The sequence below is a fragment of the Corvus moneduloides genome, chromosome 14 (genome assembly GCF_009650955.1).
Source record: "Corvus moneduloides isolate bCorMon1 chromosome 14, bCorMon1.pri, whole genome shotgun sequence".
NCBI lineage: Eukaryota > Metazoa > Chordata > Aves > Passeriformes > Corvidae > Corvus > Corvus moneduloides.
In genome coordinates this window covers 5239635-5261614 of record NC_045489.1, presented here as the reverse complement: position 1 = coordinate 5261614, position 21980 = coordinate 5239635, and the positions used below count along the sequence as shown (strand labels likewise).

At 44.9% G+C, this 21980-nt stretch overlaps 1 protein-coding gene across 4 annotated transcripts; it reads left to right on the top strand.

Moving 5' to 3' along the window:
• The first annotated feature begins 1649 nt into the window (after positions 1-1649).
• TENT5D (terminal nucleotidyltransferase 5D) lies at positions 1650-21444 on the top strand. Of its 4 annotated transcripts, none has more exons than XM_032124270.1 (4): positions 1650-1734; positions 10051-10172; positions 11287-11401; positions 16274-21444. In XM_032124270.1, exon 4 carries the CDS (start codon positions 16289-16291, stop codon positions 17462-17464), a length of 1176 nt encoding a protein of 391 aa, XP_031980161.1. In that variant the 5' UTR covers positions 1650-1734; positions 10051-10172; positions 11287-11401; positions 16274-16288; the 3' UTR covers positions 17465-21444. The 4 variants fall into 4 exon arrangements, with proteins under 4 accessions (XP_031980161.1, XP_031980158.1, XP_031980160.1 ...); XM_032124267.1 differs by lacking the exon at positions 1650-1734 and adding an exon at positions 3062-3117; XM_032124269.1 differs by lacking the exon at positions 1650-1734 and adding an exon at positions 3143-3335.
• Positions 21445-21980: the final 536 nt, after the last annotated feature.

Here is a 21980-nt window from a genome sequence, read left to right as displayed (position 1 = left end):
ATCCTCATTTCCAAACCAAACAAAGGGAGCTGGGTGGAATCCTGGCTTTACTGAACTCAGGAGCAGAAGTTCCAGCAACCTCAGTGGCCCGGGGATGTCATCAGAGAGATGTCCTTGTCCTTCACCCAATCTCCTGTCACTTTTCCACACGGAGAACGTGGTGCTGTCAGCCCTGCGGTGGCATTCCTGACCTGCCTGCCTGTGGCCAGTCCCAGCAGCCTGCTGACATCGCCATGGCACATTTTTACATCTGCCTCCCTGAAAATGTGCAAAGAGGTAAAGGCATAATTCCAAGAGAATCCAGCTCTCCCTGACATTAAACTGCATTCATCACCCATTGAACACGAGCTATTCTCGGTGTACTGAACACTATTCCATTGCCCAGCTGTGCCATGGTACTGCAACTTCCTAGTGATAAAAGTGAAAAAAAAAGGAAACATATGTATCTTTTCCTAAGTAATTCACTGTTTACGAAGTGCAGGAGGACCATTAACTAATTAATTTGCCCAATTAATCATTCAATAGCTACATACAATGGCTGGGCAAACCATGGGCTTCATCCTGGCACAGGCTGAGTGTGCAGCTTCCATCGTGTTCCTCTCTCCAGCAATGCTGCGTGTCCAGGGCCACTGGGCTCCCTCCAGCTTGGCTCTGGTGGCCCAGGACCAGGCAACTGGAAAAGAGACTTTTGGGGGCTGAGATTTGGTTTGTGTTCGGAATTTGTGAGGCTTTCAAATGTCTCCTCACCTCTTTTCCCTAACTTCTGAACTAGGAATAGAAATTAATATAATAATAATAAACAAAGAAAAGAAATAATAAACTAGTATAATAATATAAAGTAATTGAAATATAAGTGCTTTTCAGAGCTAGGAATATAAAATATTATAAACTGACTTAATGACATAAAATGAAGTCGTCTCGGGAGTGGGATTTTTTAATTGTCAAGTGCTTTGTAATCGCTGCAATTGCTCCATCATAAAACTATTCCTAAGAGGAAAGATGTTTTTAAGGGCCCTAAAGAATAACAGCTGGTCTGGGGATTTTTATGTTCAACAAGGGTCATATTTCCTTGCTGTGGATTCTTTTAGGAGAAAAGGTTAAAATCCTGCTTTGGCGTAATACCCAAGAGCCAGCCTAGCAGTACCTGGGTGCTGGAAGGTCAAGTACAGACACAGCTATTTAAGGTGATTTTATATTTCCCTATGATAAAATGCAGTTTAAAATACTTTCATGTCCTTTTTTTTTTGCTCATTGTTATGAGTCACTGTACTACTAAATCTGCACTTTTTTTCAAAACTAATCATGGCTTACCCATTTGGCATATTTTCTCAGAACAGTTAAGTAAATTCTCTCTCATTTTAGGTCTGTGTTTAAGCAAACTTAAACCTTGTACAGCAGCAAAGGTATTCAGTGTCACAGTGGAATGGAAATTACCAAAAATGGCACAAATGCCATAACCTCGTCTCATGCCGGGCTTTATCCCATTCACCCAGTGAAGTAATTGATCAAAGATAATAAATTTTAGAAGCTCACGTTGGAAAGCCTGGTCTTTAAATTGGGTCTTTAGAGCTGAACTGAGTCTATGACATCATGCCTTGTACAGGGAAGAGCATATGGAATGTTTACAGCGGGACCATCTCTGAGCAGAGCCACGCTGGAGGAGATCCTGGTTCCAGAGCTGAGGATCACACAGCTGCCAAGCACTTTTCCACTCTGGGAAGGGTGGGGCTGCAGGTGAGGCAGAAATTGGGGGATTGAGTGGCCAAACTGCAAGTGCTGGTGCTCACATCACTGATTTCCCCTCAATCATCTTAATCCTTCTATTTGCGCTTCTGAAACGTAGATTTCCTTGGCAATTACATCCTGTGTAATTGTGTCTTGCCCAGAGAAGCTGTGGCTGCCCCATCCCTGGAAGTGTCCAAGGCCGGGGTGGATTGGGCTTGGAGCAACCTGGGATGGTGGAAGGTGTCTCTGCCCATGGTAGGGAGTGGGACAATGGTCTTTAAAATCCCTTCCAACCCAAACCATTCAATGATTTTATGAAATAGTGAGGCCAAACCCACAGACTATTTGTGCAGGAAGGACCTTGAAACCAAACAAGTTTAGTTTTCACTTTTCTTGGGTTTAGTGATCTGAGAACTGGATCACCAGGACAAAAATGCTTTCCACCAAGTCAGTGGGACCTTCTTTCCACAGGCTGACAGGACCTCACATTGCACCAGGGGAGGGTCAGGTTGGATATTAGGAAAAAATTCTTCATGGTAAGGGTTCTTAAAGCATTGGAATGGACTGCCCAGGGCAGTGGTGAAATCACAGAAGCACAGAATATGCTGAGTTGGAAGGGACCCATCAAGATCATCAAGTCCAGCTCCTGGCCCTGCACAGACATCCCAACAATCCAGCTCTGTGCCTGAGAGCGTTGTCCAAGTGCTCCTGGAGCTCAGTCCCCGTCCCTGGAGGGATTTAGCAGCCATGTAGATGTGGCACTTGGGGACACGGGTTAGTGGTGGGTTTGGCAGCACTGAGGTCTCTCGGTGGCCTTAGGGGGCTTTTCCAACCAAAACAATTCCCTGATTTTATGATTCCTTGAGTCCATGCTTCCACAGTTCTGTGCCCTCCACGGGGAGTGTGTGGCAGGGGAGGTGGACGAGGCGATGGTGGCCGTGTCCTCTCGGTGTGACCGCGGGGCAGAGCACGGCCGCGGTGCCGGTGTGCGGACCCTCCGAGCCGGGGCTGCGGGTGTGCCGGCGGTACCGGCTGTGCCGGGGGTACCGACTGTGACAGTGGTGCCGGCGGTACCGGCTGTGCCGGGGGTCCGGACTGTGCCGGGGGTACCGGCTGTGACAGTGGTGCCGGGGGTCCCGGCGGTGCCGGGGGTACCGACTGTGCCGGGGGTACCGGTTGTGACAGTGGTGCCGGGGGTCCCGGCGGTGCCGGCGGGCCCGGCCGGGCGGCGGCGGGCGCGGCCCCCTCAGCGGCGTTGCCATGGCGGCCGCGCTGCGCTCCGCGGGGGCGGGCGGGGGCGGGCGCGGGGCGGGGCGGCCCCTTCAGCACCAGCGCGGCCGCGGACAGCGGCGGCCCCGGCGCGGCGCGGGCACCACACGGGGCGGCTGCACGGTGAGTGTCCCTTACACCCGCTCCGTGAGTGTGCCCACACGGTGAGTGAGGGTCCCCCCACCCGCTCGCTGCGTGTCCGCCACACGGGGAGTGAGTGTCCCCGCACCCGCTCGGTGCGTGAGAGTCCCCGCACCCGCACGGTGACTGAGTGTCCGCACACTCGCACGGAGCGTGTCCCCCGCAGCCCCTTGGTGACTGAGTGCTCCCACAGCCGCTCGGTGAGTGAGTGTCCCCCACAGCCGCTCGGTGAACGGGTGTCCCCCGCATGGCGAGTGAGTGTTTCCACAGCGCCCAGCCCGCAGGGCCGGCGGGTCGCGGGTGCCCGCGGGGTTGGGCCGGGCGGGGCCGTTGCGGGAGCGGTTGGGCTCGGTTAAAAAACTTGGCCAAGCCCGGAGCGCTCGGCTCGGCTCGGCTCGGGCCTTTTCCTTCTCTCTCCGTAAGGCGTTTTCCTTAGAGACTTATCGGGTGAACTTGTAAAAAGGGCGGTTTGGCGGCGCGGCGGTGCTGGAGGGGGCTGTGTGTGTCTGGCTGCACGTGAGCTCCGTCTCACTACGGGCGTTCCTTTGCATGAATCCTAAAAGCTCCCTGGATTTGGGCAAGCCCTGCCTCGACACATTCATAGTATAGCAGTAGTGGGAGCGTGGCATTACTTACTCGCTGTCGGAAGCTCTGTCATCCCACTTAGATGATGACAGCCCTGGTAGCTGAGGCCTTTTCTGTGTATTCTGCAAGGACCATCCGTGTTTTGGGGGAGGTCACAGCCTGGAGGTGACAGTGACAGTGAAGTGACAGTGACTGCAAGCTGCGATTCTGTGCCCTAAACTATTCGGAAGTGCCTGCATGCAAAGCAAAACTGCTTTCCAGCAACTTGGGGCTGGAATTCTGTGTCTTCCCAGCCAGGAATCACTCTCCTGTGCTCCCTGCCTTCTCTCACAGGCATCTCTGATACATCTTTAAGCCACTGCAAATCTGTAATAACATTAATTGTTCCCTCGGAAAGAGGAGGGTGGGCTCTGCAGGCTCACACACGTTGTGTTCCGTGTGCTGCCTTAACAGTAACAGCCTGTTCGTGCCTCCCATGAAAAGCAGCCAGGTGGGAATGAATGGGGATGTGCCGAATTCTCCGCTAAAGGCCGAGGGATGAATAATAAATGACAGTGACTCCAGAGCAGGGACTCTCCCACGCTTCGTGCTCCTGACTTCTCCTTAAGCTCTAGACACAGATGTGATGTGTCTGTCCCATTCAGAAATGTTAAAAACAATCCCTGTGCCCTTTCATCCTCTGTGTGCTGTGCCTGCAGCGTCCAGGACTTGGGAATACGGGCTTGATGCGTGGAGGGAGAATAGCAGTCTGCATTATACCTTCTGCTCCTTCTGTCTTATCCCTCTGGCATTCCCACAGCTTAGTTCAAAGGGAGCACCAATAATTCCTTTAATTTGCAGTGCTGCAGACCTTTGACCTCAGGGCAGTGCTGCCTGCACACCCTCCCAGCCCAGTTGTGCATCCCAGGCATAACTTTACAGTAAATTTAGTTTTGTTGCCTCATTAGGCACCAGACACACAGGGCTGTGTAAGGACTGTGTGCTCTAGAATGATGCAGCTGCCACAGAGACATGTTGCCCCCTGAGAGCAAAAGCCTGACCCTAAATTCCTGCCCTGTAGATCAGGGCTTGAACTCCTGCTTAAGCTCAGGAGTAACTGCTGACACAGTAGAGTCCTGTAATTTATGAATCGACTATAAATCAGGGAGACAGAAGTAGACCAAGTTCCTTGAAAGATCACATTGAGACTGAGTTATTTTGGAGAGTCAATTAAGCAGCATTTAGGCTGGCAGTGGAAATTAATTCATTAATTAACACTGCTTGAAGGAATGAAATTCTACGCATGTTTTCAGAACACTCCTAATCCAGAGTGGTTTTGTGGCTTTCCTGGTTCTGGGCTCTGATGATCAGACTGCAGGAGGGGTTTGGGCTGTGCCATCTGTGCTTGGGCATAGGAGGGGGTGAAATCTTTGTACCTTGTGCTCTGCTTTCCCTCCCTCATTTGTGTTGAGAAGACCTTGGTGGGTCATCCTGAGGTTGCTGACAGTGTTTGTTGAGTTCTCAGTACCTTGATGGTCTCTGCATATGGGGATAGATTTTTTAAAATGGATTTAACACATAGTTATGTGTTCTATGTCATATCTCTCTTACGTGTCTATGTTTAACCCACATGGTTTAATGGTGAAAGTCAATGAACAGTTAGAGGATTTGGAGGCAAATTCCAAGTCAAATTTCATCATCAAAGTATGGAGTGAGGGATGGTCCATGGAGAGTGGAAGTGAGCTCAGGGTTTATCTTACAGATACTCAGCCATGAACAGACCAGGCCAATTCTGGTCCCATTTACACCAGAGCAATTCCTGCTGAATTGAATTGTTATTCAGTCAATTCCTTTATCAGGAACTGTAGTGGTGGGACAGGGAGTAGTAATTTTAAACTGAAAGATGGGAGATTTAGCTTCAATATATGGAAGGAATTGTTTCCTGTGAGGGTGCTGAGGCCCTGGCACAGGGTGCCCAGGGAAGCTGTGGCTGCCCCTGGATCCCTGGCAGTGTCCAAGGCCAGGTTGGACATTGGGGCTTGGAAGCTTTCCACTGGGACAGTGGAAGATGTCCCTGCCCATGGCAGGGGGTGGCACTAGATGGGCTTTAAGGTCTTTCCTGACCCAAACCATTCTATGAATTTATGCCATTTGGATTCAAACATTAAAAAAATAGAAATATTTTGAAAAGTGCAGTCTGGCTTTTTCCCTTTGCCACCATGATCTCATGCAAAAATAATTATTCAAAGTATCAGTAGGGAAATCTAGGATGCCCCAGGAAATCAGCAACGTGCCATTGCCTATGGCCGTGCTGAGTTAGTGTGGTACAGCAGGGGAGAACCCAGCTGCAAAACTGGAGCATAATATTGAGCGTGATTCCTTCACGTTGCAGAATTGCTCACAGGTAAACCACCATTTCAGTTCTTTTCTAGCCAAGTTATTTTAGAAGCTCTAAAAACTGTTTCTCTCTCAGTGTGTATCAGCAAAAGGAGGGTTTTCCTCCATAAAACATCACGAACGGGTACAGCAGATGTTGATTTATGTCCACATCAGCTGATTTTCTTCTCCATTACCCTTTCTGCTGGATCTTTGCTTATCCAGCAGGTCCTGTCGCCCTGACATCCGATGTCAGGTTGGATGTTTTTGCACATTGGGTGAAAGCTTGACTCAGTCTTTCTCCCCAACTTGGTGTCGTCAGGCGCATGATGGTCATTATGAATTATTGATAGTGATGGAAAAGTCACGAATGCACAGCTGTGCTGCAGGGCCCGGGCCTTTTTCTTGGGTTTAATCATCACTTTATCTCCTCTCTGCCTCTTAGTAATAATGTCAACAGAGATTTCATGCTACCTTCACCACAAAAGAGGAGCAGTTCCCTGCTCTGATGCTGCAGTCAGAATCCTTTTTCCTGCTGCAGTTTGACCAGAGTTATGCAGATTTTTTAACTGAAAACTCTAGAAAACATTTCACTTATCAAAAAACTATTTTCTAGGGGAATCTAGGCTGTCACTGATGCAAAATTAAACATAAACTCTTGTGCAGCAAATACTTTGAAGATAATGAATAATTCATTTCTTTTTCCCCACTTTTACAGTATAACTCATAAAATTGGGAAAATGGCTGTAAAATGAAATCCCACTGCTGTGTTTTGTATTCAGAGAGTAACTTTCTAATATAAGTATGGAAATTAATTCATAAAAATATGAATTCTATATGAACATTGTAAACACAAATAGTAATATAATTAAGCAGTGGAAGACGCAGTAATCTTTGAGTAGCTTGTGAGACACATTCCTGTGGAGGTGTCAGCCCAGCCTGCTCCAGGATACAGAAGTTTTCCCAATTCAATTTAAACTCCCCCCTTGCTGTTGCAGTCAGGAAGAGCCTTTATTTGAAGTGATCCTAAACTGCTTCACAAATCAACCTGGAGCCTGGGCCTGGAGTTCACAGCTTCTGCCATGAAATGAAAATACTCCTGGAGTGGAACAGAATAATTGTTTAACAGAAACACTTTTCTAACATGTGCAGAGCAGAGCACAGGTGATGCAGGGAGGCCTTCGGGGTGCATTTCTTTCAGCTTTCAGGCTCCTTCCAAGGAAAACTCCAAATCCACTCTGCATGAACCATCAAAACCCACCCTCAATACCCCAGTGGCTCATTACTGATTTAGAGGGGAAAACCCCCACACTGCACTGACTGAAGGAACTAAATGCAGCTTCCAGCAAGGGTTTTTGGGTATGATCAGTCGGAAAAGAGAAATGCATTCTGTGGATGTGGTTGTGTTGGAACCCTCTCAAAATAGACAGAAATGTCATCGTGGAGGATCCTCTCATGGTTTAGTGACCAAGGCAGTTCTTGGGGATATTTGGTGCTTGTCCTTTGGTGTAGATGAGGGGAGAGTGGTTCTGGAGAGTTCCTGAGGAGAGCCTTGACTTTGTAATGCCCTTTTTACCCTGAAAGCAGCCCAGCATTAGGGCTGCAGTGGCACATGGCATCGCTCATCCCTCTTCCTCTGGCATTTGAAGAGGAGAGATGATTATGAAGATGGTTAAAAGACGGAAAAGAAAGATTGTTTCAATTTTTACCTTGCCTGCTTTTGCTGCAGTTTAGTCATAATAATGAGAGTTTTTGATAAGTGAGCTTTGGATTGAGTCACTGGGATCTCGAGTGAGTAAATAGATTTTGGGATTAGTCTGAGGAGTTGAGCAGAGCAGTCAGGAGAAGCTGCAGCACAGAGGGGGAGGAAGGAATCTCTTGGATCCTTGGATCTTATTCCTGCCACTTTGGGGGGCATCACCATGAAATGCCCTGGGAGGGCTCACGAGGTGTCTGAGAAACCTCCATGTCCACCAAAGCCCATGGGAGACATGGAAACCTGGAAGGTTTGAGGGTCAATATTCCTCGGGGTGGAACCTGGGAGTGGGGACACCCAAAGGAGTGACCAGCTGGGAGATTGTGGGACAGAAGGAAATCCAGGACACAGAGCCCCACGTCATCTCCCAGACTCTTCTGGATCTCAGAATAGTCCTGTGCTGCTTAGGCATGGAGACACCAGGGGAAAAGGCTTGGGAATGGGTTTGTTGGTGCGTGTCGCCACAATTCGCATCCCGCATTCAGGAGCAGGGAAATACTCTCTTTAAAACACAGGGTGATTGTTGACACAGTCATTTTTATTTTTGTTTCTCCTTCAGCTGAAAAAGTCCTGGGAAGCCTGAGTGTAGCGTAAGGAAATGATGCTTTTTCCTGCGGTGACTGAGCCAATAAAAGGCAGCTGTTGGGAATAATGTCCCCGTAGGCAAAGCAGCTCATCAATCTCAGCTGCTGCTTCTATGAACATATTATATAATAATGCCTCTTCTAAAAAAAAATGCCATAAAGGTCTCTCTCTTCTTCCCCTAAATATCACCAGGGGAAGCCATAAATTCTGCTCCAGTGTTAATCTGTTCTATCATGGTGATATATCCATTAATGAATATCATAGATCCATTAAACCTTCCATCCTTGCACGGAAAGAAATAACAATATTTCGGTGTTAAAAAGAAGTTTGTATTTTTATGCAAAGTGACTGATTTGTCTGACTTTTCCAGACTCTACATGCCGAGAGTCTTTTATCTAAGCAGCCCAGAACTCTTTCCTTTGCCATCAGGGTCTAACTGGCTGCTCACTGCCAGGCTTAGAGCAGAGCTCAGCCCTTGCCAGACTTAACCCTTTATTCCAGCTGCCAGTGTGAGCCATCAGTGCACGGATTTGGGGGCAGGTCAGGAACATGCATCCAGCTAATTAGTAGCCCATCAGGAGCTGGAAAGCAAATGAAAGCTGCAGACAGGCCCTGGCACAGCAGACAGGTCCTCAAAGGGTGAGCAGAGCGAGTGCTGTGCTTCTGGCAGCACTAAAATGGCATTTTCAGGGATAAAAATCTGCCTGCTGTAGCATGGAGGAAAAATCCATTATATTCCTAAAAAATTAATAACACAGTCCATACCTCCTTGGGCTATAATTTCAGTTTTTCCTGCAGGTTATGCAGATATTTACACTTAAATCATACTTGCAATATTATGTTTCCTAAGAACCATATATAATTTCAGCATAAAAGCTGAGATTGTGGAACACAACTCAGCAAGGAGTAAATTCCTGTGGATATCAAACCATCCAGTGGACAGGCCCTGCTTAGGATAGTCAGGGAACTTGAGTGGGTGTTGTGAACTTTGCGGGATGGGGTGCTGGAATGGGAGGTGTTGGAAGGAAAGCCTGAGAATACAGACTGTCAGCATGTGTTTGAAATGAGAAACAAATATAAGAAAGTGCCTTTATGACAGCAGATGAATATTTACAGAAATATTTCATTCCAGCACAGCCAGCCAATGAACATGGAAATTCCAGCAATAGGATCCTGGGCTTACTCTAAATGAACCAACCTCACGTGCCAGGAAACAAGACCTTCCTGTCAGCTGCACACTCTGATAGAAAGAATCTAAAGCCACTACACAATTCATAATACTTCATTCTGCTGAGTTATTATTCATTCTAAATTTTATATGATTCTACTACGTCCCTGCTAATTTGCATGTCTATTAATAATATTAAATTCCCACTCAGAATCCCGTAGGGAAAATGCCAAGTTTGTTAATATCCTTGCAGAGGATTAAGCATGACCTGAAACCCGGAGTTTTTATAAGCACTTTGGTGCTTTTTCCACTACTTTTACCTTATAATTTCCAACTTCAAAGGCTGTTGTTATACCTGCAGGACTGCCAAGCTATAATGCATCATTTATTATGTCCAGCAGGTGACTGGTGGTTAACATTGATCTCCAAATGAATGTGGTTGTTTGTTGGGTTTTATTTCCTGCAGCTTTCCCGGGGAGCTTCGTGTTTCTGTCAGTGACAAGATGACAATTCATATTTCTACCAAATGATGCAGTGACTCATCCTATTAACTCCGCTGGAATACACGCTTCCAGTCGTCCTGCCACGGTGAGTCTGGAATTTTGCATCTTTGCTGGGAATATTATTCAGGACTTAGTCCATAGTATGTGTTTGGTAGTACAAATAATCTTTTCCTAAAGCAGGAACTTCCCAGGCATGACCACAGCCCCAAATAGACCAAATATTGCATATGCCAGCTGTTTTTAAAAAGTTATTGAAGTATTTTAGAGCAATTGAGATACTGGTGGCCTCATGTTCTGTACACTGCTTGGTTTGTTTGGACTGGAGGCCCTGTGAGAAGGAGCCTCGTGTGTTGTGGGAACTGATACCAGGTCATAATAAATGGGCCCTTGAAAATGTTGCCCTGTCAGGGGATCCCCATCTGGCTAAGAATGAGTGTACCATGAATCATGATGGAAAAATGGGATGTCCAAAAAGCCCTGAATATCCAGCATGGCAGAATATGGATTATGATTTCATAGTGGGTGCCCAAATTAAACTCCTCATTTTGTGCCTCCTGAGAGCTCCCAGCTCATCAAGCCAATATCCTGGAACATTCCAGTACAAACATAATCCCGGGATGGTTTGGGTTGGAAGCACCCTTACATCCCATCTTGTTCCATGGGTAGGGAAACAGCCATAGTTCAGGATGCTCCAAGCCCCATCCAACCTGGCCTTGGACACTTCCAGGGATCCAGGGGCAGCCACAGCTTCTCTGGGCACCCTGTGCCAGGGCCTCCCCACCCTCACAGGGAAGAATTCCTTCCCAATATCCCATCTGACCCTGCCCTCTTTCCCTTAAAGCCATTATCCATGTTCCTTGGGTTGGGTGGAAAAAGTAGGACACATTTTTGTGGATCAAGTCTCCTCTTGTGTTTACTTTTTGTGCCCTTGAAGGTGACATTCTGTGGTACAGCCCAAGCCAACTGCTTTGCAGTGCATTTTGCCCACCTTGCAACCTTATCTGCCAGGGAAGAGCTGATATCATTTGTTATCCCAGGGAAACTCGATGGTAACTGGCCTGAAAAACTGATGGCAATTCATGCGTTATCTCTTGATAACAGGATAAATAAACACTGCCTCCACCGTGTGCATTAACATTAATGGAAGGAAAAACTCATGGAAAACACTGTCAAACCAATTTAAATATGTCCCCATTTAGGTTCCCCAGATGCTTTACTGCTTCTCCTTGTCTCGTCTGGGTTTAATTTACAACTGGAAGTCCCTCCACGTTTGACATTCTTGCCTTTGGAGCTTATGCCAGCTGCAGTCCTGAAGTAAGTGAACAAAATACTTCTAAATGCCTGGCTTAATGGAGAAATGGATCTCTTAATTAAAATAAAGCTTTAGCAGGACATCATGGAAATCGTTAATGATGTACATCATGTGTAAGCAGGAAAACCAGTGCAGAGATGTGAGGAATGGCAGAGTTTCTGTGGGTGTTTCTGAAGTGATCCCCCAAAACAAAGACACCGCGGCAGCTCCCAAGACATTCTGCTACATCTCCTTTCTAGCCTCTTCTCCCAGGGAACAGGGGACAGGATGAGGGAAGTCTCAAGCTGTGCCAGGGGAGGTTCATGTTGGACAGCAGCAGGAATTTCTTCATGGAAAGGGTGGTCAGGTATTGGCAGGGGCTGCCCAGGGAGGTGGAGGAGTCCCTGTCCTTGGAGGTGCCCAAGGAAGGACTGGAGGTGGCACTCAGTGTCTGGGCTGGTGACAAGGTGGGGATGGGGCAGTGGTTGGACTCGGTGGTCTTGGAGGGCTTTTCCAGCCTCAGTGATTCTGGAATTCTGTGATCTGTGAAAGGTCCACGCACAACTGATTTCAAGTGCAAAGTAGAAAGAATTGGAGCATTTAAGTATTCCCAACCTTTATTGTAAACAGAAAAACATGGGAGCAGATAGAAGCAAAGGGAAGAGGATGGAGCTGCCACAGCTGCACAAAAACTATTTCAGCTGTATCCTGCCTGAAAATGCCAGCACATGGCGAACCCTTTGAAAACACACTGAATCAACATTATGGAATATATAAAAAAAGAATCTAAACAGTTTATCAGTAAAATATGAGCTAAATTTGATGAGACTGTTCTCTAGACTGTAAGTATCTGTTTCTATGAAAGTTGTGGGGAGCATGAAAGCTGTCATTAGCATGGCAGATTTGCTTCATTCAGATGTAAAGCCAGATCTGCTTGGATTTTTTTGATGAAGCTCATGCATAGTGGAGTACTGAGAGGTGGTTAATGAAACATTTTAGCATCATTGTAAGCCCAAACTCAGAGCTGCTTGGTCCAAAAAGAAAATTAAGAGCCTCTAATTTCAATAGGAAAACAAATGATAAAATTTAACAATATTATGTTTAATGATCCAACAGTATCCAAACATTTTTCCATATTGTGACCACTTTATCAGCTGAAGGTGACCACTCAAGGACAAGTTGGAAGTTGAGTCAGGGAAATATTTTTCTAACCTTATAATAAGGATAATATATCACAAAACTTGACTGGGTCTGATCCATCTTATTCTGTGCTTCTCTAGCCAGTGTATGTAAAAGAAAACACCCTGAAAACTGCTTTTCCTCATCATTTCATCTGTCAGAGATCTTTAATCAGGTGGGATTCAGGGTCTGCTGCAGTTTATGGTAACATTTAAATCCCATAAACAAAAAAACTTAAGAGAATCTCAGTAAATTACAAATACTAATGAAGTGTGGAAAGAGACATCCTCTTTTGAATTTCACTACCATGGTGGTGGTGTTTGTGCAGCTTCCATTTGCCCACGTGCAGACTTTAGGACAAGAAAGCCCTGAATGTGGAACACATGAGATGCTTTGGGGTGTTCCTATGGAATTCTTTGGCAGGGTGCCACAGGGAAATCTTAAGGAAGGCTGGGATTAGGGGTGCCACTGGGGTGAGGTGTATCTGCATCCAGGGACCATGGAATCCCAGGATGGTTTGGTTGGAAGGGACCTTAAAGATCACCTGCTTCCAGTTCCACTTCTACTGTCCCAGGTTGCTCCAAGCCCTGTCCAACCTGGCCTTGCACACTTCCAGGGATGGGGCAGCCACAGCTTCTCTGGAACCTGTGTCAGGGCCTCACCACCCTCACAGGGAAGAATTTCTCCCTAATTTATTCTAAACCTCTCCTCTTTTACTTTAAAACCATTCCTGTGTCCTATCACTCTCTTTCCATGTAAACTGATCACCCTCCATTGCAAACAGCGCCAGTTTCCAAGGAATAAAGTGATTTTCCAGCCTCTTTTCCCATTAACCAGCTCAGTACTCACTTGTGCTTGGCTTCATCTGAGTGCTGTGGTCACATGCAGGGAGTTTCCTTCCCTTCATCCCAGGATCTCTTGTTTTACACAACACTTTGACTAATTGCAACCTCAGTGTTGCTGCTGATGTATTGCAACTGAGGTTAATTACATTAATAATAACTCCTGGCATTAACCTGAGCACCTCAGTAAATAAATTTCCCCCTGCTTTGAGAAATCAGGTTCCTAAGGACTATAAAAGTGCCTAGGAATTGTTCTTGCTGCCAGAAGAGACTGAGGAAAAGAACAAGGGAAAATCCTTCTAGGAGAGTGCAGGGTTAAAGTATTGGGTTGCAAACTGGTAGAAAATTAGTAAATAATAAATACTACTACTAGTGCTACTAATGTTTATTTATGTTTATCTGCAAATTAATTATATTTTTGAAAACTGAGTTCCTGGGTTTTTTTCCTATCACATTTTCCTCACTTGTCAAAGCTGAAGGTGTTATTTCAGCACAGAATTCTTTAATATTTATCATAAAACATTAATGGTGAGACTCTGAGCTCCCAAAGCCTCCCCAGATTCTCCAGGAATCCCTTCAGAGAAATGACATTTTGAGGGACGACTCTTCAACACAAAAGAGAGATTTACTGACATTACCTTCTCGTTTCAGTTTCAAACCTCAGTATATTGGAATAACATCTGAAATACCTAAAAACATGTAGCAATAAAGGAAGGATTTCTAAGCTTATTTAGGGATACGTCCATCTTCTGACTTTCCAAGTGTTTGAAGAGGGTCCCTCTGCTAAAAGGGGATTGAATTTCAACATTCCCTTTTCTATTCCCCCTTTTTTTTTACATCACAGCATCAGCCTCAAAAAGGTCAAAGTTTTGCAATATTAGACAAATGCCATAATAAAAACTACTGCTTAGACAACAATTCTGACAATTCTAAGTTTGCTAGGGGATCATTGGGGCTGGTCCACTGTAATCTGATGTATAAAAAGCTGGACTTGATGATCTTGGAAGTCTTTTCCAACCTTAGTTCTGTGATTCTGTGAATGATTCAGGTGACAACATGGCAGCAAAAACATTTGAACAAAACTCCCTCCTTTCAACCTGCCTCCACCCAGGGTCGTCCCACTTCCAGAATTTCTGTAACAGCTGTTTTTTAGGATAAACTTGTACTGAGTTGTCATAAAGGCTCTGAAGGATGCTTAGCAATAGTTTTAAAGGAATAAGCATGGCATTCTGATGAAAATTTAATGATGAAATCATTAGCATGTAAAATAGGCAGTGCTGTGGATGGCAGTTTCTCTGCTTTTCAGTTCAAACGTGTCCTCTAAATGCCTGCAGGAAAAACGTGGATATTTCTGAATACACCTGAAAACATACCTGTTATGTCTGTGGAATTATGCACTATGTACATGATGTCAGGAGCTACGTGGTTGTGCCAGACCTATGGGACCGATTCCAAGACCTTCACACTGTCAATTAAATTCCCAACTTCAGTCCTGCTTTAGCCAACTTTTAAAACATTCCTTCAACTTCAAACATCTGGTTTGTTCCATTCTTTGTCATGAGGCCAGGAAGGTGCTTGGAATTACATATGCTCCTGATCAGCTTAATGGGAGTTGAAATTCCAGCAGAAGTATGTGAAATAGAACTCTGCCATATTCAAAGCTATTTGGCAGCTCACAAAGTTACTTGAAATTACTAAAATATTCCAAAATGTGGAATCTGAAGGCGAGGGAAGGGGAATGTATGACAACGTACATATGGAGTCACTACTGATTAAGAAACAACAGTGGGGACTTTTCAGTAGTGTTATTACTTAGTATGATTTTATTTTATTTTTATTCTTGAGCTTTGGCTGAAAGAATATGTTTGAGCCATCTGGCTGCAGAAACACTCGGGGGTGTTTCAGTAGCAGGTTCTGGGTGCTGGCAGATTCCCAAAGGCACTTCTTCCACCCGGCTGGTGCCTCACTGAACATGTTCAGATCCCCCCTGGACACCACCTGAGTGTCTCATCTCCTTGCTAGATGTGATGTTATGAAGGCAAGATACCCTTTTAAACTGAGAAGTTCCCAAATCTGAGCTTTATCCCATGTATTCTATAGGTGTTTCTTTACAGGTTCTCTTGAGGTTCTTTCTCCACAAGACTGGAAGGAGTTGTCTCACCAGATCTGACAAACCACGACTTGCAGCATTGATACATGAATGTAAAACATGGTTAATGGCTAGAAGGGAAATATTTTCCTCAGAAACATCGTGGAAACAGCTTAACAGTTATCAGACATCCAGTCCTTAAACCATAAGTGATTAAAGGATGCATGTGTTTAGATGAGCCACAGAGACCAAAGTTCATCCAAGGCATATGGCTGGATAAACAGGGAGCAGGTTGCATCATTCCTGCTTTTCACAAAAAAACTTCCTGGTCTTTTAGTACGATTAAGTATTCAAGTCACTGAAGATCAAGGGAGATGTCTAGGCAGGACAGAAAGAACAAATTTGCTCATTTTGTTCCTTTTAGTTCTTCACGGTGAAATTTATTTGGAGTTTCATTAGAACCACCAAATATTTCGTGTTATTAACCTTTGAGTAGTTTTAAACTGGGTCTGTATGGTTTGCTGCATTTACTTTGAGTCATGGGTTATACAATAACATGATGGCTTCTCAGCAGGATTAAAACCAAAGTACATTAAGATTCAATTAAAAGCCTGCAACAAGTGCAGTGGTTGACTCAGACCATTAACTGGGGTTGTGTCTCTGTAAAATGAACAGCTCTGTCACTACACTGAGGGAGGAAGTTTGGTATAACCAAGTGAAATGTCCTCTCTCGTATTCCAGGAAGTTCTAACATTTGTCTGTAATTCCTTTTTCTCCCTGTTTAGCCAACTGATATCACAATGACTGAGGACTTGGACCACAGATTCAGTTATCTCACCTGGGATCAGATTAAAATCCTGGATCAGGTTTTGGCTGAGGCTATACCTATTCATGGGAGAGGAAATTTTCCGACCCTGGAAGTAAAGCCGAAGGATATAATCCATATGGTAAAGGAGCAGCTCATTGAGAAGCAGATCCAGGTTAGAGACATCCGTCTGAACGGTTCCACTGCCAGTCACATCCTGGTGAAGCACAATGGAACCAGTTACAAGGACCTGGACATCATTTTTGGAGTGGAACTTCCCAGTGAGCTCGAGTTCCAGGTCGTTAAGGAAGCAGTTCTCAATTGCCTATTGGACTTCTTGCCAAAATGTGTTAACAAGCAAAAAATCACGGCTCAGACCATGAAGGATGCCTATGTGCAGAAGATGGTCAAAGTCTCCACTGACCACGACCGCTGGAGCCTCATCTCGCTGTCCAACAACAGCGGCAAGAACGTGGAGCTGAAGTTCGTCAGCTCGCTCCGGCGGCAGTTTGAGTTCAGCGTGGACTCCTTCCAGATCATCCTGGACTCCATCCTGACTGTCTACAGAGCCACAGACCAGCCCCTGACACAGGACTGTCACCCCACCGTCATCGCCGAGAGCATGTACGGGGACTTCAACCAAGCCATGGACCACCTGAGATACAAACTGATCTCCACCCGGAACCCGGAGGAGATCAGAGGAGGTGGCCTCCTGAAGTACAGCAACCTCCTGGTCCGCGACTTTAAGCCGGCAGATGAGGCTGAAATTAAATGTCTGGAACGTTACATGTGTTCCAGGTTCTTCATTGATTTTCCCGACGTTGCCGAGCAGCAGAGGAAAATCGAGTCCTACCTGCGCAACCACTTCATCGGGGAGGAGAAGAGCAAGTACGACTACTTGATGACCCTGCGTGGGGTGGTGAACAAGAGCACAGTCTGCCTCATGGGACACGAGCGAAGGCAAACCCTCAACATGATCACAATTCTGGCTTTAAAAGTGCTCGGAGAACAAAACATCATCCCGAACGCGGCCAATGTCACGTGCTACTATCAGCCTGCTCCCTATATCAGTGACAGAAACTTCAGCAGCTACTACATTGCTCATGGACAACCCCCTGTGTTCTACCAGCCGTACCCTTTCCACATACAGCTACAGAGCGGGATGGTGTAGGAACGCTCCGACCTCCAAGCACTCACCACTCCTCTCTTTCCAGTTCTCTCCTTAATAAAGGCCTCATTAAAGCGAGTTTTATCAGCACTTTTGAGTTAAGGACGTATTTTCGTGCAAGTTGCCAAGGTTGTTTGGTTGATCGATGTCTAACTCACCATTAAGCAGGTGAAATAAGTGAAGCGTCTGTCATTCGTGAAGTGTTTATACCTTGATGTGTGTTCGGGCTGTATTTTTTTGCAATGAAAAGAGAAGGATATAAATTATTCTAATTTTATAAAAATGAAATGCACTAAGTTCTGGGTTCTAAAAAAAAAAAAAAAAATTCTTAAGCAAAATTTAAATGGTGTCAATGAAAACTGAAGCCAATGAAATACCTCTTTGTAGAAATGCCTGGTGTTAGAAGGGTCAGTGCTCTGGATACATCAAAGTCAATCATCCCTTGGTTTTATCCATGCAGTTCTAGGAACATTTATTTACAGCACCTTTGAAAATACACATTGATGGGTCATCTCGTGGTGGTGTGAGCTCTGCGGATCGTTCCTCAGGTCAGTCAGAGACTCGGGGTCACTCCCCTCCCCAGAGTACTGGTTCGTACTGGTGAGTGAGAAATGCCCCTACCGAGAGCAATTTCTACTGATCCCAGTGAAGGGTTTGGCTGCTCAAGTCAGGCAGCATCAGAGCCCAGGATCTGCCTCACAGATAGCAAAAGCTGTAAGGGATACAGCTGTTCTGATTAAATTGGTCTTGAAAGCCAAGGCAAGAGAATGAGAAAGGAGGTAAAAATTGAGCAGATCAGGCTCACTTTCTATTGCTAATTTGTTATTGATCAGAGCTGCTTTAATGCGCAACAGAGTCAGGAAAAAACTCCAGAAGCCCAGGACTGCGCTATTTTTAGGTGAATTAAAACAAATCCTTGGCAGTGGCATTTGAAAAACTGTTTTATACTGGTAAAGTCCTGTTTGTGTTTAGATACCTGCACACATCCACCGGTAGCAAACGAGGATTTACGATCAGGAAGCAAAACGTGAGTTACACATTTGTGTGTGTGTGAGTGTTTACCAAAGATAAGTTTTAAACATGTCACATAAGTGCCTCCCTGTGCCAGTTGCTCCATGAAATGTTGGTGCCAGAGAACTCCTGAATTATGGAAAGGGAAACGTGGAAAGGGAAACGCCCTGAGGTTGCAAAGTGTTTGTAGCTGTGATGGGCGGAGGGTTTGCTCCAGGATGAGCAGGTTTGGGACAGATGGATCTAAAGTGGTTTCACCAAAACCAAACATGGGAAAAGAAATATGGAACAAGAAGGACTAGTGGGAAAAGGAGGTTTGGAAGGGGTGTGGGTATAAAATGGGAACAGGCAACTGGAAATGCAAGCTGTAGAGTTTCTTACATCGACTTTGTGTGTCGCTGTGTCGTCCCTGTCACTGTTCATCCTCATCTCCTCCTGCTCCAAAGCAGTGGCTGCATTGCATCCATTTACAACAGCTGTCAGGCCTTGGGAATTTCTTCTACTTGGGCACAAGAGTTTGCTTTATTTTACACAGAAATGTGGACCATAAATGTGCTGTTTCAAATCAAACATTTCTTAATTTTCTAAGTCCAATTGCCAGTGAAATGTAGCTTCCCTTTTCCCCATTATATTCCTGTACATTTGAACAAAGAATTGTTCAAAGACAGCTTTGGTGACCATCATCACTAAAGTCAACTTTTTTCTGTAAAAGACAGTGCAAAAAATCGGTATTTCTGCAACATAAGAAGGGTTTGCTAATGAAGCTGACTCATTTTGTGATGTCTTTCATAAATAGAGTACTGTTACTTTTACTGATTTTTCAAGTATGTCCAATTTGGTGTCTGAAAGCACACTTTATTCCACTTCCACTAAGATCTTTCCATTGGTTAAACAATATTTAATAAAAACCATCAGTTCTGATTGCTCTGTGATCAGCTGTGGTAACACCATATTTGCATGAAAGCACTTCTAGGGAATTCCCCCTGACAGGAGCAAAATGGAGTGAGACATGGTGGATTCCTTTTATTTCTGTTTTAATTGAAGTGTCTGGATGACAAAGGGAACCTTTACATTTAGTTTGGTGTTTGCCATGTTAAATAGCACTGTGAAATTCTGTAAGAGCCTTACGTGGGTCATGTCCCTGCTACTGCTTGAGATCTGCAGGGATGAGGAGCTGAGAGCTGGACTGGGGAATCTGTGGGAATCAGGCATCCAAATGCCTTAAATTTCAGGAGGAATGGGGCTCCTGATCTCTCTAGATTAGTTGGAAAGTCTCAGTCCATCTGCACTGGCCTGTGACCTTAATGTAGTGTTGCCACTTTGATTTATTACTCCTCCCCTCCTGGTTTCCTTGGTTGCTGGGTGGAAAAATGGGTTGATCTTCTCAGGAACCAGGGAACGGGTCAGGCAGGAAGGAGCATTTTTAGCGTGTCTTGCATGGCCAGTGATCCAATACCCGGAAAAATTCTTCACTAAGGTGTTCTGTAACCAACAAGTAGAAACGTGCATTGGGTAAAGGACTAAAATTCTTTTGAAATCAGATACTGTGGAAGTGTCAGGAGTGGTGAACTCGCTGTGGGTTTGTATAAACCAGCCTGTGCACTTGTACAGAACTTTATTTAAACATATATTGAATTCTGTCACCTCTCTGTTAATCCAGGTTGGGGAAGGAAGGGCTCAGCCAAAGTCCATAGAGCTGGTGGGAAGAGCCCACCTGGCTGTGATGGGCTTTGTACCCCAGGAAAGAGGAAAGACTTAGGGGAGCACCTACAGGCAAAGGTACAATGATATCAATATGCAACAATCTCTCAGGTATAAAATAAACCCTTCAAATTTATGTAAAAAGGTCTTATATTTCTTACCTAGAGGTAGTTCAGTTCTGAAGGTTGAGGCTGTGATTTTGTATATGTAAGCATATATGTGTAATTTATTTTGCCTTACATATATAAAATCTCGTGTATCTACACCTACAGGGGCAATTAACAAAACCTGATGGTTTAGATTATTTCCTTCCAGATGTTCTATTGATACCTGGCAGCAGTAATTGACCTGGAGGTTTTTTTTTTTCAAGGTTGTAATGACTCTGTAAAGTAATATTAAAAAGGGAATGAATGATGTGTTGACTGCTGCTTGCAAAACAGTGATATCAGTGTGTAGGATGAAATATTGGAACCTCTTCCCCAGTTGTTACTGATTTTATCATGTGCAGATCTAAATCTACAAAGAATTGAGAGTTTTCTCAGTGCCGGTCTCCTGAGCTTCATGTTTGCATTATAATTATATCTCGTTGTTACAATCTGTTCAATGATTATAATGCCTGGAAATTGTAATGCTGATTTTATTTAATCACAAAACTTCTTAGGGTTTACAGCTTAAAGTAATCTAATGTTGTCAGGACCTAAGTGTTACAGTTTCAAGTGCTTTCCTAAAAGAATGTCCTTTGAATTTTGTGTTTCATTGTAAAAGGTCTATTTGAAGCAAATACTTTATGGTAGTTCCTTTAAAATGTATTTTGTGAGCTTTATACTCGAAACGTTACAGAGGTTTTTGCAATGGATAAAAGAAATGCAAATTGTCCTCAGTAGGAGTGTTGCCTCTCCGTGTGTTACCTGGAGGATCTGTGAGGGGATTCAGGTGGTGTTTGAGGAGTTACAGTGATAAATTGGGAATAAATTTGGAGTTGCACAGGTGTGGATTCAAGATGAGCTGCAGAAATACCTGGAGAAAGGAGGGCAGCGAGCTCAGTTTTGGTTTGATCCTTTTTCTATTAAATTAATCACATGGAAGGGCGTTCAGGACAAAGCTGTTGCAGATGAAATATTCCTCTTAATGTGCCATCTGAAGCTGTGGAAAAAATATTGTAATGCTACAAATGTGTAAGAATCCCACCAATTTGTAGGTCATTAGTCCACGGTGTTGACTGGTGCCTTTGGGTATTCGGGGGGTGATCATTAAAGGAACATTTTATTTAACGTGTGGTTTCCTGTAATCCCTTCATTGCTCCAGCTGGAGCAGGCAGGTTTCTCTAGGAAGCCAAACTGGAGTGGGGTAACTGCAAGAGAGATGAAAATTTGGTTCCAGTTCCTTAGGTGGATAAACCACAAGCTCAGGTTCATTCTGGCTGACCCACAGGGGAGGTTCCAGAGGGGCCAGGTTCCCGTGGATCTCCCATCCCTTGGAATGGCTCTGTGCTCGTTGTCACCAGGCTTGTGTCAGATACTCACATCTGAAGTGCCTACATCTCTATATTTATATAATAAAAACCTGACTGTCTGCTGGGTCAGTAAAATTAATACTTCAGTAACAAAGATTGGACCTTACATATGCACATCCCCATAAATTTAATCCCATATTTATCCAGGATTTCTGGTGATGTTGCACCAAGGTTGGAGAAACTCCCACAGATTTGTGGGTTTTAGCTGGGCAACATAACCACGCTCATTACAGTTACATTTCTGGTTGTTTACTTGGATTTTCTGGGTTTTGGGGAGTTCGGCTTGGGATTTTT

Bases quoted from the DNA above. Each gene is read 5' to 3' on its own strand.
- TENT5D (XM_032124270.1), top strand. From the start codon at position 16,289: ATGACTGAGGACTTGGACCACAGATTCAGTTATCTCACCTGGGATCAG.